The sequence below is a fragment of the Liolophura sinensis genome, chromosome 1 (assembly GCF_032854445.1).
Source record: "Liolophura sinensis isolate JHLJ2023 chromosome 1, CUHK_Ljap_v2, whole genome shotgun sequence".
Taxonomy (NCBI): domain Eukaryota; kingdom Metazoa; phylum Mollusca; class Polyplacophora; order Chitonida; family Chitonidae; genus Liolophura; species Liolophura sinensis.
The window spans coordinates 84,240,902-84,264,729 of NC_088295.1; the positions used below are offsets into that span (position 1 = coordinate 84,240,902).

The 23,828-nt window shown below is 39.8% G+C and overlaps 1 protein-coding gene across 1 annotated transcript; it reads left to right on the top strand.

The window, feature by feature from the left end:
- Positions 1-2,373: 2,373 nt before the first annotated feature.
- LOC135464854 (oviduct-specific glycoprotein-like) lies at positions 2,374-23,294 on the top strand. Its single transcript, XM_064742424.1, has 12 exons — positions 2,374-2,447; positions 4,729-4,833; positions 7,110-7,295; positions 7,552-7,808; positions 11,478-11,585; positions 13,190-13,206; positions 16,820-16,946; positions 17,402-17,584; positions 18,073-18,198; positions 19,959-20,126; positions 21,347-22,682; positions 22,897-23,294. Exons 2-12 carry the CDS (start codon positions 4,731-4,733, stop codon positions 23,067-23,069), a joined length of 2,784 nt encoding a protein of 927 aa, XP_064598494.1. The 5' UTR covers positions 2,374-2,447; positions 4,729-4,730; the 3' UTR covers positions 23,070-23,294.
- Positions 23,295-23,828: the final 534 nt, after the last annotated feature.

Here is a 23,828-nt window from a genome sequence, read left to right on the forward strand (position 1 = left end):
TTAAACTGTACATTTAAACTGTGCATAGTATATTTTCTTATCACTGTAGCTACAGCAGGTAAACACACGACAATCAAAGCATGTAAAACAATAACGTATAAAGGTGAGACTTGTTCTGTGCATACAATATGGCAACAGTGGATGTAGAACTAATGCAAAAAAATCATGAGACAAGCAATACGCATGTGCCTTTGTGGATCTTGGAATCCTGGTATAAAACATAAACAACGCCACACCTTACCTAAATCCCACAAAGTCTGGAAATACCAAAGAAAAATAAAGAATCAATTTCTTTTTATTCGGAGATAGTAAAATCCTCTGTATATAGCAACTGACTTTGGCGCATCAAAGACTGTGAGATGGCCAATCTAAACAGGCTCCAGTTTGCCTGGTAAATACACAACCGGCAATAAAGTCGCATCGTCGGCGACCTTGATAGTGTCTAAACGTTTCACGCCCTTTCACATTGATATTTTGCCAGAGCGAAGAAGATAAACCCCAATATTGACAATGGTAACGCCTTGTCTTTTCCTATTGAATTCCACTGTGTTAATGGGCCGCTGTCGCTTTTCGACCCACTTCGTTTTAACAGCCGCTTTGCTTGAAATGATTTAGCCGTATCTTACCTCCTAACGAAAGGATTGTACATTAGGAGGTGCAAATGGATAAAACCAATGCACAAGAGCATGCTTGGTAGTTGAAGACATAAGAGATTTATTTTTAAAATCAAAATGAGGCAAAACATTTTCCCTATTATCCAGGGAGGTATTTGTTATTTATTTTTTTTATTTCATTGGTGTTTTATGCCGTATTGAAGAATATTCCACTTATACCACGGCGGCCATCATTGTGGTGGGAGGAAATAGGGCAAAGCGCAGGGGAAACCCGCGACCATCCGCAGGATGTTGCAGGACCTTCTCACATACGGCCAGAGAGGAAGCCAGCATGAGCTCGACTTGAATGGAAATTAATGGATGCTTAGAGATGTTTATCATATCACAGAGTATCACCATTTGTATGTTACTGTCAGCAGGCCGTATAATTCATAATCGTCATCACTGTAATGTACGTATAATACACATTGCCTTTACAAGAAATGTTTAGTTTAAGAAGTGGGACAGTAACATAAGTCAGCAAAGGGCATTGACGAGATTGCTTACATGCAGGAGTCCAGTGGCAGTCTGACTGTTTTACTGATTAGTAGCGTGTGATGTAGAGGCACATGACATGAAAACCTAAATGTGCCTTTTCTGAAAACTAGAGACCTTGCATGGTTTGATTTCAAACCATTTCCAGTAAATACGTGCAACTTTCTTAGACTAGGTACAAGGGTATTGTAGTTTTGTTTTGTACTGACTGATATCAAGGAAAGACGTTAGCTTATATATCAATTTGATACAAAACTGTGTTCTCCACATGAGAATTATCTGATTCTTGGGTTCACTATACATCCACATAGTTGGGAGCTTCTATGGGTTATCCAGTACACTATACGTTTCGAAAAGAACAAAAACGAGAAGATAAGAATCTATTTAGTATATTCAGACTAGATGAACACTATTTCCAGCACATTTTAGTCAGCCTATGTTGTCTGATTGCTGCTGCCTGACGACGGTGTCCATGAAGAACTGACCTCCATACAAGGGCGTCAAACCGTGGGGATTTCAAGATGTGACAAAATGCTTGCGACACTGTCACAATCAAGGTGTGAGCGCTTGTCACACGTTTTATTATAGCAGAGAAATGCCCATGGCTAGGTTTTAAGAGATGCAATAAGACTAGCCTTTTGTGGCGAAACCGGTGCCTTGGTTTCCCCTTAACCAATGAAAATCGACGGAGATTAATCAAATTTGTCTCCGACTGAGCATTGCTTGTTCTGTAGAAAGAAGAATGCTTGGCCTGTGCGTTTTGATAAACAAGGCGTAGCGTTCGTACGACAAGGGCCCCCTCTGAGCAAACACGCCTTTTCGTAGCTTCAACACGTTTGGAATTTTGTTCTTCGGCAAACAAACGTTTAAGCAAGGACCAACGTAATGAAGCTCTGTAGTCGACACCCAAGACAACAGCGGGGTATGTCAGTGCTAAGGAAGGAAACGACACCAGTCTGAAATCCAGCGCTCTCGAGGTAACGTGTGCTTCACAGTGCACCTCTACATAAGGTGAACGAGGCGTCAAACTTCCACACATAACGGTTGAATACTACCAAGGGCGTAATTGCATGACAATTATCATCATGTTACCCTATACACGAAGACACATGGACGTTCTCTAAGTGCTGCACATGGCGTCACCTGTGAACTGTGATCGTTTGAAGAGCACCTTAGTATCATCTTTGCATAATACATGTCGACGGCATAACGGGGTGAACTAACCCGGATCTAACCCTTACTCTGGCCTCGTCGGCGCTCTATTCACTGTTACCGCATCTAAGAGGATCGAGATTGAAGGTAATGTTTGTAGAAATGTAAATACATATATCATTACTATTATTTATGTTTTTGGAGCGCTGTCGTTAAGATATTTAGATGAACTGTCACTCCAAACGATGCAGTGGGGTGAAGAATTTTGGTTACAATTTCTTTGATGAACCAACATTACACAAGATTTACAAACTGTTTTCGACTGTTTAATAACTCTAAACTAATGGTCTTCTGATGTGGATGTCACCCAAGATGAATTATTGAGTCAACCACATATTTCAACAATAATCTTGTTGAAAATATTTCGTCTTCGCTTCTGCTCTTCGCTCTAACTTAAAGTTATGAACTATGATAGCCAATGCCTATGTTTGAAGCTAACAATCCTGAATTTCAATATGTTGCCATCAGAATATGCACACTGAGAGGTCTAAATTTCTTATTTGCTGATCTTGATACACTGATTTACCAAGCCGAAATATTTACTTTCTGCAGATATATAGTTGGCATATATTATTGTCAGTCCTCGTCGTTATATGGCCGAAAGTGCGACGTCAAACCTCCAGCATGCATACACACATATTAGCGGCGGAGTTAAAAACTGTTAAATTATTAAAATTATTTTAATTTTAAAGGATTTCTTCGTTTATGGATTTATCGAAGCATTTTCACGGATGTCACTGAAGTCTCGATTTCAGGACATTTGAAAGGCTGTATTTTTTGCGTCAAGCTTTGTTCGATGAGCGTAGTCTGCAGTTGCTCATGCAGATGTTGGTTTGTCACGCTTGTCCAGGATAACAAAGACGAAGTTACACTGGTCATACATGTTTTGACAGCAGATGGAATCCTGGCGGAGATATTTGGTGGGGGATTGTGCTACATAGCTGACAATTAAGCACTGCGTGGCCCCCCTTCGGTTTGATAAATGGACCATTGTTTTGAACTCAAATAGATAATCCCAGCTTGTTTGATGGAATGAAGCGTAAGTTGAATAACTGATGGCTGACTGGGAGAAAAGCAGTTAAAGGGGATGTGCACCCTGCCTCCCCGACTCAACGACATCTCTTGCTGGGTCCATGTCAAGCTCCTATAGTCCAGAAGCCAAGGTCCTATCAAGAAATTACCATTGTCTGTGCCCTTGTCATCCAGGTGACAGCTGATTGATATAACATGGCCTTCGTTTTAATAATACATGATAGTGTCTTCTTGGGACAACTCGATAATGTTCAATAGCTCTTCGTCCGTCGTAGAAGTCTTTGAAAATGTGATTCACATTAGAAATGCCTAAAGGTGAGATGTAAGACAGTTTGGAACGAAGTTTAAGCATCTGACCAGAGAATCCACATTTATTTTTTTAAAGAAACCTCCCTGGGACTTTTTCACACTGTGCTATTTACCGTGAGTCTGTTGTAAGATATGCTGCTATCTCTATTAGGGCGCAATTACATCGATCACAAAACCGACTGCAGTCTACATGGCCATTAGACTCGGCCCGAATCCATAGCCAGGCCTTCAGGCCCGATCTTCCGCCCTCACCGCATATTTACAAAGTCATTTTATGTATTGAGTTAATTCTGTTTTCATTCTTGAACTTTACGTTGGCGATTGTTTTGGGTTATTGCGTTGACCTCGATGGCTAATGTCATTAGCAGGGCAATTATAAGACTAAACAACCCTCTCTGTATCAAGAATGAAAATTGATCCGCACCGACTGGCGTTGAGACAGCATCAGGCGAAAGGCAATTCGGTTCTTGGTAAATGAATACAATACGTAAAAAATTTCACTCATGCTATTTCTGTTACACGTCCGGGTCATCAAATCATCAGAGCCTAAAATGGTTCTATTTAGGACTAACGTAAGAACATGAAAATAACGATGACACTTTTGGCTAAAAATTGCAATGTTATGCCTTTTTTTGCTGGTTTACGGTCAAGAAATTTCATTTACATTGTTTCATGTGTATATTGTTACGTCTCGCATTTTGCAATCTCAGTGCTTTTGTAAAGAATGCTTTCTTATGTGTACGGCTGATCCCGAGGTGTTGACGGGCAAACACACTACAACTCATCTCACCCTATAACACCAATTGATTCCAAACGTCCACAAAGGATTTTATTTTTTGGGTTCGTGCATTTCGTTGTTTGCTTCCGTACATGCAATTGACCGAACGCCAGAGTGGTATGTCAAAGTTTGATATGTCAGTCCGTGGGGAGTCGAGACAAGAAGACAGTTCATGCTGAGGAGCTGTTATGTCGAGGCACATTGTGCGGGTCTCTACTGACTGACGCGTATGTCTGCTATTTCCTTCAGAGATGATGCCACTGAAGAAGAAAGCCTTTGTCTACCTGTGCATGACGGTATGGTCAGTTATGCGGCTGGCCAGTGGAGGCACGCTACAGTTGTCGAAGGCAAAAGGTGAGCTATTTCTCTATCCCTTTGGCCCTGTTTTTATTTCTCCGTGAGCGGATATCAGGAATATTTGATCTAATCAAAGTAACGACAGTACGAGAACGTGACGAAATGTAGAAGAAATATAGAATCAGCTTAATACAGGTCTAATACCGAGGTATCAGGGAAATTCAAAAGCTGTGTTTGAGACAGCCATTTGTCGGATTGTTAAATGTTTCACCCGGTGTAGACATGTGGACATGTCCGTCATTGTTCGCGCCGTTTCAAAGAGTGGCATTTTATTGCAATGCTTCAGCCCAAACCGTCCATGTGAAAATGATATTTAAGGGGAGATTTATGTACGACTCAGCATCGCTGATGAAGACGGGGTAGGGTAGCATGGGCAAATGTGACCGCTGTACAAAATTTACGAACGCCAGCTATGTCAATGATCATATTGTCTGCTGAAAAAGGGTTGGGATCAAGCAGTAATCTGCTGGGCAACCAGGACAGAGTACAGTGACTGGAAAAAAGAGTCAGGCTTGACAGTTTCTCACTAATTGACCACCTTGAGGATCCGGGGACGATTTTACGAAAGTGAATTTCGACTTCAACCCAAATATAAGATTACGTTACGATATTTAATTTAAAGCTCAAAGAAAGGTTAGCTATATCGGAGATGTGCACATGTCACTCAAATAAGGTTTCACGATCTCTACTAAAAGCGTTTTGAATTAAATTTCATATTTTGATTTATGTTAAAGCTGGGTGTGTTGAACTGATCCAAGGGTTTTATCAAGCACTGGTACGGTAAAGATGCAGTTTATGCCAAACCCATCAAAAGACAAACCTAATTAGTCAAGTTATTAAGGATTCAAGCATAGTGCAAATGTGACGTGTGATCTTTATGTGATTATCTGCGTTGAACGGGCAGTTTTTTGTCTAGAGTTACATGTGAATCTGGTATGTTGTAATGGTATTGGAATGCACATCAGCAAGGCTACTTCCTTATGCTTACTGGTGTATGTACGCAAATCCTCTGAAACGTTAGTGTCCCTTCTAACTGCTGTGCGAATCTAGAATGTCTTAAGCATAGCGGCGAAAATTGCCTCTGGTAGGCGTTATTGTGGACTCACTGGATTTTCAGAGGGATTCGCTGTATGTATACGTTTGACTCTGCCAAAGCTACAGCGATCTGGACACACGTTTAGCGCCTCAGGTATAAACCATGTTTTGGAGAAACCAGATTTTTCGACCAAAGCAGCACACCCTTAGAGCAAAGACATATAGATGCCCTTAAAGCACCTCATGGCAACTCTTGTTAGCCCCTCACCCCCACCCTTGCCTCATCTCATGGCTTTACAACTTGGCAAAACCCATCGCTATGATTCTTCAAGAAAAGCAAGATGTAAATATCAATGAATGACTGTGTTTTTCTGAAGACACTGTTTGTTTCCCTATATTTCATCTTCTGTTGACATAAATACCTTTTAAGCGTCCAAATCCGGGCTGAATTTATTTAGATCTTTGAGCGTTCGAGGCGCATCTTTGGAGTTATCAATAATAGTGATGACACCGCCTTCCTTTCGTTAATTCTGAAGCGACAAACAACGATACGTCCGATGTCAGTTCATATAGAGCTTCATTTGAAAGGAAACTTGTCATTGTAATTGATCAGATTAATGTTATTGAGCTGTACTCAAACTGAAGGGCATGTAAACAGTGAGATGGAGAGAACAATCATCGATAAACAACAATCGTGCTGGTCGAACACGGCAAATTACCGTCCGCATTCCATCTATCTGAATACATACCGGGTACATTGTCTCTCCGATTAAGTGATTAAGCTTCTTGGGTACACTGGGGGCAGTGGCACTTAGCTCTCATAAAACTCTCATCTCAGATTCCTTTTGCTTTTTTCCTCTGCCGTAGACACAAATTTATTTATGTCTGACGATGGCTTGTTCTTCCTATAAAGACAAGATCAGTCTCTACTGGAACTGTGCGCTAGTGTTTTTATCTCAGTGTATTGCAGTTTTTCACTCATTGATTTCACCGTGAATTTTAAAAAATGAAGTACGGAGTCATGTGGAATAATATTCACTAAAAACTTTTTATTCCACGTTTTTAAGTGTTAATTTTTTCTTCAACACATCAATCTATCGATCTATTGAACAGTTTAATTTCGTCCATTTCAGTTTAATCTCGTTTCAACCATTTTGTATTCTGCAGTGAATCAATCAACCATTCGATCACACGATCATTTAATAAATTTTATTTGTGTATTGTGTTTCTTTCCCCAGGGTCGGACCGAACATACAAAGTTGTATGTTACCACACGAACTGGTCACAATATCGGCAGAAACCTGCCAGGTTCTATCCTTACAACATAGACCCCAACATCTGTACACACATAATATATAGCTTTGCCAAAATAGATTATCGGGGTCAGCTGGCGCCGTTAGAGTGGAATGACATCGACTATCCACGTAAGTACATTCATGTCCTATTTTGTCTCCTCTAATCTCATCACTTATAATTGACTGAAGATATATATTCCATGATATTTGAATGAATTCTTATGGTTTAACGTCACATCGACAATATTTAGCCACATGGTGGCGATCCATGAAATTTTTTTCCGCTGAATTACAAAATGAAACTCAGTTCACTATTTAGCATTTTTGAGGTTTTACGATGTTTATATCACGATCTAACAGGGACCATTTTTGCTTCCTCTCACAGATATGTATAGACAGTTTACAAACCTGAAGAAAAAGAACCCGAAATTACGAACTTTGTTGGCTGTGGGTGGATGGAACCATGGGTCTAGACCTTTCACAGATATGGTTAAGTCAAAGGAAAGCAGGCGATACTTCATCGACCATGCGATACAATATCTGCGCGCGCATAAGTTTGATGGCCTTGACCTGGACTGGGAATACCCAGCCAACCGAGGAAGTCCACCGGAAGACAAGAGCCGATTTGTTGACCTAGTTCGGGTGAGCTGAAATAATCGCTTGAGGATTTATTTGAGACAAGGTGTATTAACTGTAACTTTCTGAAACTTTACATGAACCGTACTATTTGTTTTTCAGTAATGGTTTATGTTAACTTTGGTTATTGTCATTAGAGAAATGAAGTGTTAGGACTTCCTGTAGTTTCGCCAGAATAGGTTGATGTGATCAAAGTCCACGTATATCTTGGATACATAGGTTCATCTAAGCTCATGTCTAAGATATATAGGTTTATCTAAGTTCATGTCTGAGATATATAAGTCCATATCTAGGATGCATATATGTTAGGTTCATCTAAGATACACAGGCTCATCTAAGTCTATATGTACGAGAATTAGGTTCATATGTCCATGTCTATGATATGTAAGTTCGTTGAAGTCCATATCTGACATATATAGGTTGATCAATATCCATACCTATGAAATATATGTTCATCCAAGTCCATATTTAGAAGATTATATATATTCATGTAAGTCCATATCTAGGATATATAGGTCGATCTAGTATAAGGCCACATGGCCTCCCACGTCGATTACCTTGTCTGTGTGAACTCTAGACTGGTGACACCCGGCGACGTCGCACCTTTCAGGTAGGCTATCTTGTGGCCGGAGTCCCCGACTCCTTTACCCGCCTAATCACCAGGCTATTTAACTGGAAAACAAAGAACAATATTTGTCAACATGTTGTGCTGTATTTGAGTTTGTCGACATTAACTAACGCGTCAGGTTAGGTTTTCACTCGCCCGGCCATGGCGTTCGGAAGTCTGTGTTTGTATGACGGCTTGCTAAGGGACAGTTCACTTTTTCTTCTCTCCTCCATTGACTTTCACGCCTTCTCGGCCTCTCTTTCCCTTTCCTGGAATCCTTTCGCTTCCGTGTTTAATTAGACGGGATCAAAGTTTTGCTTCCATCGATAAGACCGTAAAAAGATACCCTTGTGAATGTAGTGTTGACGTCGAGTCAAGGATTATATAACAAAGAAGGATGTCTGGAATGATTGCGGATTTACTGTGCCCAGTCTTCAGAACTCTCGGGAAGGAAAGTTTGAGCTTGGAAAACACTTTCATTCTGTGTTTCCCTTAACAAGAGCACCGCAGAACACATGGGTACATATGGGTTGTATATATACAGTCGTTGTATCAGCCACAATAACCTGTGTCAAAAGCAAAACGTATTACAGAAGGCTGCAATATGGACGGGTTGATCTGTTCACATCAAAGAGAAAAGAGAGACAACGTTAACTCGAGCTATAACACAAAAAGGCCGACTCTAAAGCAGAAATGATAAGAGACAATGAAAATTATTACCTCAGTGAAATTACTTGAGCAGTACTAAACGGTGACTACATCAGATGTGGAATGTAAACATAGTAGATTTTGTAATCTTCAAGAATATGTCAACACAAGTTAAAGGTTTGATATAGGTTAATCGAATTGATGATAATCAAAATTCTAGAGCAAGCTAAACCCCGAGTAATATCATCTCAACTCAGTCAAATGCAAGAAAAATGTCTTGAAAAGTTGTGGGCGTGTAAAAACTGTCCCAGCTTTAACCAGGAACTTCAGATACCAGTAAGACAGTCTAACAGTTTAGAAGTTTTAGGTAACCGAGTTCTTAAAATATGGCATAGTGGTTACATATGACCGACCGAGTGAGCGAAAGCGCTTCGCCGATTCCCACTGTTTGGCTGTTTGTCAAGCTCAGCAATGGTACCAGTGGAAAAACCTTGAGCATATTATTTCATTATACTTTCAACCGTGAGTCTCATTGCTAAATGTGTGGCCCATGTCACAATCTGTGCTATTATTAAGCCTCCAATAGTTTGGCATGAATGTTAATGAATGAATTCAGTATATACCTCAATGTATTTTCTGAAGTAAAGAAAATCAGGACCATTATGAAATCAACCTCGAAATACTAAGCCCTTGTTGAACATATCTGAGCGACCCACGAGCAACATTATCCAAGAAGATATATCTTTCTTTTCATGTGGTTTTAAACTTCCCGTAACGTTTTGCAACAATGTTAATGGTAGTGTGGCTGAAACACTTTGCAGACGTTAATAAATTTTGCAGTGAATGTGTAGATCTCTCCCAAACAAATTGCTAATTCAGGATAAGTTTTGCAATGTACATCAATTCATCTTCACGGTATATAATTGAGAAATTTCATGTAGAACGCAGCATATTTTTACTTGATTACAGATTTTGAAAGTGTAAAGTATTATCCTGAAGCATAAGGCTTACGATTGCTTTACTTTTAGAACACAAAATAATCCGTACCTTATTCGTATTTGTAGGTAAATAGTGTATCACTTACTGGGGGGAGTAAAACGGGGGTGGTTAAAAGTTATACTAGGATTATTGTAAGTTAGGCTGTTACGACGAATATTCGTGCCTTATCTTTCAATGGGCAAAGGAGATTCCATACGCTTGTACTAACATATTACAATCGTAAACAATTATTCCATTTATTCTTGAATTCATTTACAGATATCACACATTGCATAACTTAATGGTGTAATTGCACACTGGACGTTCATGTGTGATATTTTCTACTGTAAATGAAGTAAAACGTAAATATTCTACATGGTGTCACACTCATTATGTCATGGACAATTAGAGCACACTGTGTGTAATATTACAGCTTATAGGTTATCAGGTGTTTCACGGAGAAAGTGAGCAATCAATGTAAGCCGCTAAAGTTCAGAAAACGTCAAATATTGATCTTCCGTCAACACGTCAGGAAAACCACAGCTTAAGTGCTAATGAAATACTCCAACTGCAATCGCACTGAATCAAGCTCTTCGCTGTCAAACCTTCCTAAGTGGGTGATGTCATGTTGCGTGTGTAGAAAGCTAGGGGGAGTGAGGTAGTTTACGACAGAATATGTCTCCAAACGGTTGTATGACACAGGTCACTGTTAATAAGTGACTTTAAGCATTAAGCTTAGATTCCATTGTACTGATATGAATGATTGGAACAATGGACACAACGTTAAGTGTTAGCTTAACAGCGTGAAATATAAATAAGACGTAAATCAGATGACTTGCTTCTTGACTTCTGAGTTTAACCAGATTTGAACATACAACCCCATGCATCGTCTTTGTGATATGTGTTCAGCGGTGTGTTAGGAAATTGTTCTTGCGATTACTGACATGGAATGTCCGTTGTGACGATAATTATGTATGATTCTAATATGACGCGTAGATTATCAACCAGAAGAATCTTTTAGGCGACTTAGCCATCTAAGAGATTTATTAATTAAATATTGGCATTTGTCATCTTCAGAATACGTCAGCACAATGGCCCCCACACTCTTCCCAAGGTACAGAACACTCGTCCACTGTCAGTTGGACATTGTTCATTTGTTACTTGTTCACTTTTTAGATGGCTGGAGTGTTTTCGACCCTTGATGATTTCCTACTTCAATTCCTTATAAACCGTGATCATCTTTGTTCTTGGTTAACAATTCAGGATTTATATTAGGCATTTGTAGGCTTGTCTATGGTTTTGTGTAATCCAAAGGAACTCACATACTTCATATTAACCCTGTATAATTTCCTCTCAAACTGTTAATCTGTCTGGTGACATCTCTGCGGAAATGACAACATCTTTTATTTTTGTTCTTCATTTCCGTTTTCTTATTTGAATAGGAATTACGACAAGCCTTTGAAAACGAAGGGACAAAAACGAAACAAGAACGTCTGTTATTATCGTCGGCTGTTGGCTGTGGTTTTAAGATCATCGATTCAGCCTATGATGTCAAACGCCTAGCCGGGTAAGAATCTTTCATTTTGATGTATTTACAATATAATATTGTTGAGGCAACAACGCTTTCCATGAAATGAAAAAACACCATCAAACTACATGTAACTTGATAAAAAATACGATGAAACAGATTTGCAGAAGACATACTGTTATAGTCTCTTGACACTGCACTTGCTAAAGTTTAAATCTTATTTTCATTCTTAAAGTGAGTGTTAGCGTAAAATTAAAGCATTTTATAATCAAATCCCTCCATGTAAAACCATCACCTAACCTTACTTCACAGCTTATGTGTGACCCGATTCATGTTATCACACTGTTGTCTACGCTTTGGTTTCACTAGCTTTGCCTTACGTGTCTTTTGTACTTCCTTTGATTCCTTGACTGGCCACTGTTAAGTGTTACACACAAACACGATCTTCCTATTATTTGCCCCGATTTGTCCTCATGTACAATTCTTAGTTAGAGATTCAATTTGTTCGATCCTAACGCATCCTCAACGCGTGATGATGGTTGTTCCTTTCTGTTGACCTGTTGTCATCACACCAAACGAGTAGGCCGGCAAGACACGAGTGTGGCGGATCGGGTGATGTTTACGTCTCACTTCAAACTTGCCACTGATTCTAAATGGCCTTCTAACAATCACGGGTTGTTTGACGAGAAGTGATGCCAAACAGAAGTCTCCTTATTTACCTCAAAACAAAGAAACATTTAAGTTGTGTTTTAGGTGCCGTATTTCAAGGTAGACAAACTATAATTTCCCGACAACAGAATTTTTGTGACAGATCTGTTCCAGAAATATGAACAGTCGGCACGATATTGAGTAAAATCATGTAATTACCTCTTGTTACTGTTGCACTGCATTTATTTTTATTTCTCGTCAGTTTGATTATTTGACCGGCGTGATTTGTGAGCAAATGTCGATGTCAAATTGTTCATGATGTTCGCCTAACAAAAATGATGGAGAGTAAAGGTACCACAAGAAATTATTTGTAACCATCCAAGGTTTGGATTAGACTGGATTTATGAGACGATGAAACGAAAAGTTGAATTCTGACAGGAATTTCGAAAAGGCAAATGCCGTTCCGCTTATGGCAATGAATGGAATACCATCACAGTACTGAATAATATGTGGTTAAGAAAGAATAAAATCTGCCAGGCTAATCCCTTCTGCTCAAAATACAACAACAAGAATAAAATAAGACTTAATGCAGTACGTAAGGATAAATAAAGAATTCCTTAATGGTTGGTGCACGATACAAGACAGGCCTTTAGGAAATTTGAACGTTGAGAATAAAACAAGCACAGCCTGATATTGGTTTTGTTAAGGTCGTTTCAGAGATACTGGATATTAGGTGTCAGAGCATTCGGCCTGTTACGATGTGAACATTCCTTATACATAGTGTGCATGTCATTAAACAATGCTTTAATCTGAGATATTCTTGATGAAATTCGAAGTGAAACTTTCAGTTTGTTGTGGAAGGAGTAGGCTGTGCTCAGTACACCACTTATCACATCTGACAAATTATGGAGCTACACAAAGCACAGCATCATAATGGATATTTCAAATTACTTCACTCCATGGACTGTTTGTAACCAGGTGCCAATTATCACACCGTCGAGGCGGATTGTCTTAAATTGGGAAGCTTTACGCTCGGTTTTGTATGATTACCAGATGCAGCGCAAAGGCCGTGTAGTGAACCTACGAATTTTGTCTCACGCCTGAGTTTCGCTGTTCATGATCACGCAGCTGTTGGCATGGTGACAAAGTTCTGTTGACCAGTCAGCTTAGAGATCGGTAGAAGAAGTTGAGGCTAATGTTCAGGAAACACGTTACCCTGTCGAACTCCGGGCCATCTCATGAAAGTCTTTAGAGGAAATTAGGCGCTCTAACCCAGCGTCTCTCTTAACGGTATTAGACAATGAGCCTTCTTCAGGGTGTGACAAAACTATGCAGAATCCATCCTCAGTGCGATGATGGGCTCTACTGATTAGGAGAAGATTCCTAGCCCGGCCAACTGAGGCACACTTCACACAGAACTAAATCGTTAAATATATCGTCTAAATCGAAATGCAAACTGTGGTTGTTGGTAACCCCAGTGGCATTGGCCATATTCGCTGGAATTAGAGGGTATAGACATCCCTTTACATCCGCGACGTTAGGTGTTTATCATATGCCACTATTACAATCTGTTTAGCGTTCCTGTCACAGTTTCTCACTTTAACTCTCTCAACATTGCTATATATTCCATTTGATACTACCATTCAGTTAAATTTTATCATAAACTCGACCTTGTCCATAACACATAAGACATCTGAACAGCATTTCTTACTGTAAAGGAAATGTTAGGATAAAAGTACATTTCGCAAGTACATATATAACTGCATCATAACGAGTCATCCTGTTGTGATTGAATTTTTCATTAATTTGTAGATTTGTATGCCCCGTGACATTGTTTTCTTATAATTTCACTCTCTAGTAATATTTGCTGTGTTTGAAATGCTAGCTTTATGTCAACTAACCAGTCACCCCGAAATCAGGTATTCATGTGAGAGCCCTGAGTAAATAATCACACGTGTAGGCGTTGTGCACACTAGACATATCTAAACATTCTTCTGTGTGCCGACAAAACAAAAAACATCGAGATAAACATGGTCAAATCTGCCATATCCCCTGGCTTAGTCGGGCATTGCTGGTTGGAAAGCCTTTTGACCGATAATCTCGCCAAAGTGCCCCTTTCATGGATATACGTAGTTCCAGCAGCATTTGGAGTAAAAGAGAAATGGCTTGACCACCTTAATATCTTATTCTGATTTTCTCCCACTGGGTCACTTGAAACAGTATGTCTGTTGTTAGATTTGTCTGTAATTGTCGTGTCCTTATCGAAGGTTCTATATAAATCCAAAGGTTTTAGTAAAACCTTGACAAACGATGCTGTTTTACACCATTCAAGCTGATAGGTTATCTGGACGGTTTAAATTCAATGACAAAAGCGATGCATGTCTGCGTTATGTGTGGTTTTTAGGGTGTCACGTAAATATATGTATTTCCTCCGTCTTTTAAAACACATAAAAAGTCAACTGAAGGGTAATATATGCCAGCTGTTTAAACATGATCGAATCCTTTCATGTATTATTTTATGATTTACTGAATTCCATATCAGAAGGAAAGAACATTTTTCTGCAGTACTGCTACACTCCACTGGGCTTGCAGCTCCCGAAAAGTTTTCAGGTCTCCTACTTTAATACATTTTTAACGGAATTGTATTATGCTGGTAACCACTAAACTAGAACATCAGTTTCTAATTTATCTTTTTAAATAAGGGGTCTAACGACCCAACAGTTGCGCTTTCCATTTGCTTGTGGGACAGAACGAATAATGTGGCAGTGAAGAAGCTTCCACAAGGGAGGGGTTTGTATTTATTCGAAAATCTCCAAGCACACTGAACTGATCCAGCCTGGCTGCCATATGCCGATACGAGTGATGGCAAATAGCGCTGGTGCGTGCCCCACATTGCACCGAACTGTGGCAGTGGTGTATGCCTGGGCGGTCTCCTCCGCTGAGGGTTATTGTAATGTTCTGATCAATACATAACACGGTTAGATTCGCATATCTTGCATTCGTCGGTGTGTTTGAGAAATAGGATTTTAATCGACGAACCCATGTCGAGCTCATACGAGTTTTGATCAAAATATTTGGAAACTCGTATACGTGAATGGAAAGTGGTTGCCGCGGCCAGAACATTTGTCCACTCCACCCTTATAGGGATTTCCTAGCAATGTTTTCTTAAATAAAATACAACAAGTTCTCTGATGTTTAGCCCCAAATGAACATGACGTCCGTCACAAAAACCAAATGTCTCGCCAAAGATCCAAGGGAGAGAACATTTCATCACCATATTTTCTCATCACATGTTAATGGTTTATGAATCTATCTAAGCTTCAATTTAAATTAGCTTTGATATAACGTGACATCCACCGTTCACATAACAAATTGTTTACCTCTCACTCAGGTTCCACCTATGTTTTACTTTTAAACTAAGATTTGTCGCAAGCTGCAGGTAATATAACTTAATTGATTATCCAGTTGTCAATGTTTGATGTCGATGATGTGAAATCGCCAACCCTAATATTTCGTGCTCAGATCTTGTGAAGACAGAAATCCACGAAAGGCAATAAGGTCCGTGTCGGTGGGGACAGGCAGTGAGACTCTAGCGGATGACCGTTGCACTTGCCGAACAAATACAGCCAAGGAAAAATGTTTGGTGCAAAATCGTGCTATTCGTTCGATGAGCCTAAGTTAGTGGCGACCAGACACGCCAGGCTGTTTACTTCTGTGATTTGGTGCCAAGTCCCGCCCTTGGCCTTTGACCTCTGCATCGCGCCAAAACAATTAGTGCAATCAACGCAGAGGGCTGCTTCCACTTCCGCCAAATTATTATTAATTTATAAGCCGAAACTGATATGGAATTAATGGAAGTACTAAAGGGAAATACCTGTAAAAACCGGAGTAGGGATAACTAAATAGACCACTTAAGACTTAAGACTTAAAACATACTTTCAATTTTTGTGAACATTTAGGAACTTTTACGTCACATCGTCACATTTACGTCAATGTTTCCAACTCTTCAAAATTGAATGTTGGAAAAATCTTTTTACCCATGAGTTAAAGATCACTAAAATAAAATTCCTTTGTTCTTGTGTACATGAGGAAAAAAAGTGATGTGACGTCAGAGTTCCTATATACCGTCTTTCAAGATTCTTTAAAAAATCCGAAAAAAATAAATGAAAGCATTTTACGCATTGTTTTCAGTTATCTGTATGATGAATCTTACTTCACATTTTAGCTTTCTTTTACTTTAAATGAACAATTATAAGCATCATATAGTATATGTAAAAAGTTAGCATCTCAGTAAAAGCACTGTTGAGGCCGTGGTTAAGTCTGCACTTATATTAACTTAAATTGTCTTTGTTTATTGGAACGTAGGTTTTAACAAAGGCGGCCACTTGTGTCCTAGCTCAACGAAGAATGTTATTTTACCACATAGTATCACAATTTTCACTGATCCAGATGTTTCTAGCCCGAACACGTCGTCATTGCAAGACTGTGGCGAACTTCTGTTCTTGCTATTAACCGCAGACCTTCATTCATCTTTTTGTGTTCTTTCAGGGTTTAGCTTTTCCTGATTAGGTGGCGACTACTTTGTTTTATTATCGATATTATTTTCAGTTATTTTGACTTCATAAACTTGATGACATATGACTTTCATGGAAGTTGGGAGAAGAAGCTGGGTATACACGCAGCGCTCTACCCAAGGAAGGATGAGGTTGACACACCCGCCGGCAAACTAAACGTGGTAAGCAGATGTGACACATAATGTACAGTGATGAGGTGCCCCCCCCCCCCCTCACGCTGGTTTTCTAGCTACATAGATGTGTTGATTTTGTTGTTCACCACGCACTACTTGTAACGTCTACTTTTTGCAGTTATTTGAAGACGAATCTGGGGATCCCGCTCTTGTGATACCTACATTAGTTTATGATTGTTATACTATAGGGAAATCTTGCAAGTGGTGGTTGTATTTCACTTATGTTTAATTAATAACTGTGCGTTATTTTCAATGTAACGAAATCAACACAAACCTTATACATATATATGTATATATGATTTCAGACCATGTTTTAAAGACCAATGGTGATATACCACATTGATCAGCAATTGCAAAATAAGCGTCTAAAACTAATTCATTGATGTAAATATTAGTATGACAATCGTACGATCATCAGATTTTTGAGGACGTCCACCTTTCAGGACTGGGCTGTTCGTCGCTTCATCGAGCTCGGAGCACCTTCCGAGAAGCTGATCCTAGGGATACCGCTGTATGGCCGGTCTTTTCAGCTGTGTGGTAATGACGTAAAGCCCGGCTCTAAGGCTTGCGGGGGAGGCCGGCGAGGGCCATTCACCAAGGAGAAAGGTTTTCTGGCTTACTACGAGGTAAGGTGAAGGAATGGTGAATGGAAACGTCTTGTTTGGAACATTTTAGAATGGATGAATACTAGACGAAAACTTGTCGTTCATTTTAAACGTCCGATGTGTTGACCCACCCGTTGAATGATTTATATTCATCATATTTTTTCAGCACACACTGTATACTAGCGTAGATGTGTTCTCAAGACGTGAGTTTTTTCCGGAATGTCCGGTTTTCTCCCACAATAATGATGGTCGCCGTCGTATAAGTAAAATATTCTTGAGTAGGCCCCTGCATCGCAAAGCACCAAGCAAATAAATAATTAATGGAAAGACTTCTCAAGAAAATATCTTATCATATTGTTTTCAGTAACTTATTAATAGGATGTTAAAAGAACTGAAAGAGATTGTAGGACGTGGACAAATTTACATTCAAGTTCACATGGCAATAGAGAATAATTAACACATCTTGTGTAAAACATTCATCACTCAACACTGTGGAAATGACCTTACAGATTGTCCGCAGTTTCCAGGACGGATGGGTCAGGGAATGGGACAACGAACACATGGCCCCTTATGCCTACAGTACACGTGAAAAACAGTGGGTCGGCTATGACGACATGGAAAGTATATACCATAAGGTAATGGCAAATTGCACAACGACATGGAAGGTATACAGCGTACAATAGGGGAAATTATCTTATCACAATTATGTATTGATCTTAAACAGAAACGGGTGTCTGTGGAGGCACGAAGCGATGGCATTGTGTGTTTTTTCATGCCATCCTGTCATCGCTTTGTGCCATCGTGCTATTGCTTCGCATCATCCTGACATGGCTTCGTGCCATTGTCGAACGATGGTATGATTGTACGATGATGGCCTTATCTGGCTACCATAGTTGTCACTTTACTAGCCTTTAACCATTCATATGTTTCTTAAATAGTTGTTTCCTTTTTCTTGCTCGCAACCACATATAATCAGCCTACAATTTGTCCTATTTTGCGAGTTGAAGTATAAATCCTTTTATGACCAGTAATCGTTTTATGACCTGCACGTCGTTTATTTCATGTTTAATGTTTTAATGATATTTAACCAATGTTCATAACATGGATGGCCGCTATGGACTGTAGTTGTAGCAGATATGGTGCATGATATAGTTTGACAGACAGATGCGTGCAAATGAGCGATCGTATCTCGGAATTAAAAAATACTTCAGAAAAAAATAATTTTCAAATCAAAACTTCAATTCTTTAACAAAAACCTTTCATTTTGTGTCTCTTCGTATAAACCACTAGGGAATATGTATTATATCTGTAAACCAGTTCAAATTTGTGGGTTTCAAGCCTTCGGTTAAAAGGGATGATATATCTGTTAGGATCATTATTATTCTCAACGTCCCATTTCTAGCGAATACTCTCTGTAGTAATCTTAAGGCACGTTTGGGCCGAATCACTAACATGACTTGAGGATCATATATGATTTTAGAAAAAAGCCTTTTAATAGATACTTGTCTAAAAGACATGAATCTGTTGACATCAGAATAGTGCGTGTGTTTTCTCCATCACCTTTTCCAAAATTACATTGTTGATAAAACGTGCTTAATCGGCCTTGCAACATTCTATTAGGCGTTAGATGAAAGATACATATCCAAGAACTTCGGTACTTCATGACAATATGTCATTTTTACTGGAATGTGGCACGTCATATGTGATTTGGTTTAAACATTTAGTCGTCAGCCTCTTGACCAATTTTACTTTTCAGTTCGACTGCAAGTATATATAGATTAGAGAGTGCGTATTTTAAATAGTTTTATGAAAACTTGAAGAGACCGTATCTCGTTTGGAAATAACCCCAGAGACATTTGGGATAACATTATTCGATTGCAAAGATACAACACTGATTCAACCAGAAATGAGCTAGGTTATCGCACTGGAAGAACAATGTTTATCCACCAGTCACTAATAAATTCCCCAAAAGGTGTTTTAAAAATAAAATAATGAAACCTATACATTATTAGTAGTCTGTTTTTGTGGTGCTGTCAACTTGATTTTTAGTCATTTTAGTGATTTTTGCTTAGCATGCAGGCGACAATTATTTATATAAGTACATGTAAATGTAATGGTGAGTATACATTTTCAATTATACTAGTTTAGAAAATAGCTGTAAGCACTTCAGAGTCTCTCTCCGTAAAAGCCTTTCCATGACGCAAAGTTTACACTTTCATTTACAGTTAAATGTACATGTATATAAAGTATCTTTGACACAGTGATTGATGAGAAATATTCATGTCTTTATGGCACATCACCAAATATAAATCGCAAGTAAAGGTAACTTAGTCAAATACGTAGGGGGTCCTGTACACTGAAATGTGCCTAATCTGAATTCTGTCCGCTGCTGTAGGCCATGTACGTGAAGAGTCACAAGCTGGGAGGGGCGATGGTCTGGGCTCTGGACTTGGATGACTTCGCTAACATAGCTACTGAGGGGATGAACTACCCGCTGATGAGGACGATCAACGACGTGCTGTGGGACGACTTCCTCGTACCTCAGACTCCCATACCAGAACAGGTAACAGCTGATCAAATATGATAAAACCAAATAAGCAGATAATGACGTTGTTGGTGAAGTACATTAGCATTCCATCACCTAGGCCTTGTAACCTGTACTTCTTTTCTGTTTCACTTAAGTATATTAATATACTTGTAGTTCCTTCCTCTTGACTGCATATGCCTCTCATAAGTGTACTTACATTTATTCTTTTCCCGATACTATGTTTCCACCATCCTTTGATCTCACTTTTCTCATACTATAGCCAAAGTTAAAACTACACAAATCTAATTATTTTATTAGTATTAAGCATGGAAAATAAACATGTTGTCCCTAAGCAATCTGAGATTTTTATTAACATTACTTTATTTGGTCAAAGCAGCCATAATTAATATTGGAGTATTATGTTCTTTTCCTGCCTGTTCAGACATAAAGCTATCTGCCATGATTGGATAATTGTTTAAGCTATTTCACCATATTTTTTCTCTGCCTTTGTATAACAATGGCACAATGGTTAACATTTGTTTGGTAATAAACATTTTCCAGACATGTTTCCATGACAGCTGTTTCTACAATTTGTTAACGCCTTTTGTAGGAAACAAAGTGAAATTACAACCGTTGCCTGGATACCGAAAATGCAATAACCTTCTGATTATTTCCAAGGCTAAGCTGCAAGGTTGAAATGTTGTACATGAAATACATGTAGATGTGTTTTTGATGTATGCCTTTCATTAATGACCCTCCGTTTGAAAATACCTTCGCTGAGAACTTCAAACTTTTATGAAGGACGGAGATCAAATCGCAAATGTCTAAGTCAGAGTTTTTAGGCCTGGGTACTTTTGACGCAGACAAGCCTCTGTTTTTTTCACCGAATTCGTTGTAGTAATTATCAACATACCGTGGATAAGATGGAGGCAGAGGATCAAGGCTGGTTTGGTTTACCGCTCGCCAAAAGCCTGCCCAGTTAGCATGCACTTCACAATTCACACCATGCTAATATTGATAGGTCGTGTCGTTACGGCTCCTCTGCGGAAGTTCGGGTTTGTGTGTGAGGCAATCGTATTTGCACAAAGTCAAATTAGCAGGAAAATATGACCGGGTTAACGTGTGCCTGATACTAGTACAGCTGTGTTGACCCCGTACATTTCCTGTAAATACTTCGTGAAAATTGAAATATTCTCATAATATGCAATAAAACAATTTTAAATTTGTGTCTGTTTTTTTGCATGGAATACTTTCAGATAAGTACAGTAAACATGATACGAACTACAGGTAACCGGTCACGAATCGATCAGTCAACTTACTCACCATCAGGAGACGGACACACCACCCATAAACCGCGCCTAACGACATCTGAAAGACGAACAATCGCGCCAACGACAAGACGAACGACACAGCGACCAACTACATCAACAACGCGCCGCGCGTCGAGAGTGACATCGAGAAGAAACCCATACACACCTCCAAAACCCAGGGCGACGCGGAAACCTGTGCGCAGAACGATGTCAACAAGAAGGACGACAACAGGACTTACCAGACGAGTTCATCATTGGTTTACCACTGCTGTAACTGTGAAACCATCTAGTCGCCACCGAACTACGCCCACAACCAGGTTTACCACTCCTGTGACTGGGAAATCATCGAGTCGCCATCAAACTACGCTCACAACCAGGTTTACCACTCCTGTGACTGGGAAACCATCGAGTCGCCACCGAACTACGCCTACACCCAGGTTTACCATGGTTTTAACTGGACAACCGTCTAGTCGTCACCGGACCATGTCCACAACCAGGTCCACCACGGCAGTGACTGGGCAACCGTCCAGTCGTCATCGGACCATGTCCACAACCAGGTTACCTCGACAAGAAACTACTACGCGCACACCATCGACCCGCGAAAAGACAACTAGACGGAAATCTACGAGGATAAACACAACGCGGAGAACGACAGAATCACCTAAGCCTACAGAACATATGGTCATTCGAGTGTCTGGACACGGTCAACGAAAAGGTACACAGAAGAGTTCCAGGGTGAGAATTTCACCAAGAACACCGACGCCCGTGACGGTAGCTACTACATCGAGGAAGACACGAAGACCTGCAATACCAACAAATATTCGCAAACACGCAACGTCCAAATCAGGGATGACAACACGATCAACACCGACACGGCCCACGCGTAAGTTGGACGCCAAAAGAAATTTACGACCATTTACCACAATCAAACCACCACACAGGACAACGTGGAATTGGTGGTATAGGTCACACAAAACAGACGCTCAGACGAGAAAACGCATCAGCACTACAACAACACCTGTAACAAGAGTGAGCCCTAGCACAAAGTCAACCCGACCTTCCAGATGGCAATTAGCAACTATTAGTGTCAAAAATAAAACACTGGACTACAAAATACAAAATGTTCACGAAGGCGGGAAGCAACACGGGACGACAACACCTTGTATCGTAGTGCAGGTTCAAGAAAAGATTGAGAAACGACCCATTTCAGAAAGAATTGCGCCTCCTCAGTTTCCTTCGTGGTCAACAAAAAGTCCATTTACAGCGAAAGAAACGGAGTCAGGTAACTAAACCTTTATTGTGTATATTCAGCTTTCTTTCGTTTTCAAAGCATCACTAACCACCACGGAACAGTATAGTGTAGATGTCAATGTAATCAAAACCCATAAGCAAGTTTCATTTCTCTTGGCTTCGGATAACTTATTTCGGTTATTAAAGTTATTAAAGTTATTAAAATCATGTTTTTATTTACTCTTTGATGTGTTTTATGTTCCCAGACTTCATGTGTCCATCGATATTTGGTATTTATGCGGATCCCGACGACTGCGTGAGTTTCTTCCAGTGTGTTTGGTTTGTTCCCTTCCACTACACGTGTGGCCCTGGTACAGCGTGGAATGACCCCTTGAAGGTGTGTGATTGGCCTGACAATGTTAACTGTGCAGTGTTGTAGCCCAGAGTTAACGCTGGTAGAAGACTCAGCATGACAACAGCCAATCAGCATTATTTATTTTCTGGTGTGAGTTTGTAAATATTGCATATAAACCACTGTATCCATAACCTTGGTGACATAGCCACGCCCTCTCCGTCCGGTGGTTTGTGTGGCACTGCTGTACCAGATTCTCACTGGACGTTTTTCGCCCTATTGAAATCCCCACACTCCTGGCTAGAATGAAGAGGTGGACATCGGCCAAGGATAATATGATACTGTGTGGCTCTGTTACCGTACGGACATGCAGTTTAGATTTTCGTCCGTTACAACAAACTGGCGGAGTAATACACGCACTACTATAGCATATAGCATATGTGAGCAATGTGAAAGACAGAGGCAACACACGTCTGGATTCTGTCTTGTGATTCGAACACAGAACAACAGGAAAAAGGCCGGTCATTAAATGGCAAGGAACTATTTCAGCAGGAAGACAGATCATCTGTCGAATTTCATGTAAACTTGTAAACTGGCATTTAACTTTAAATCATCATTCCCAGTGAACTTTACTGAGAGAACAGACAATTTGCCATTTGAAGCCATGTGTGATTATGCCAGAAAGAGACATACACTGTATAATATGCCGTTCCAGCACACTGATGTTTGGAACCTAAACTTGATCAGATATGATCTGACCAATTTATACCATTTACATTATATGGTTGTGGTTTACAGTTCGTTGGCATTGGATCATTCTTCATTTAAAACATTGTACATTTAAAT

Coding starts and splice junctions, on each gene's coding strand:
- LOC135464854 (XM_064742424.1), top strand. CDS start 4,731: ATGATGCCACTGAAGAAGAAAGCCTTTGTCTACCTGTGCATGACGGTA. Junction 20,127..21,346: donor AGACTCCCATACCAGAACAG/GTAACAGCTGAT, acceptor GAATACTTTCAG/ATAAGTACAGTAAACATGAT. Junction 22,683..22,896: donor AGCGAAAGAAACGGAGTCAG/GTAACTAAACCT, acceptor TTATGTTCCCAG/ACTTCATGTGTCCATCGATA.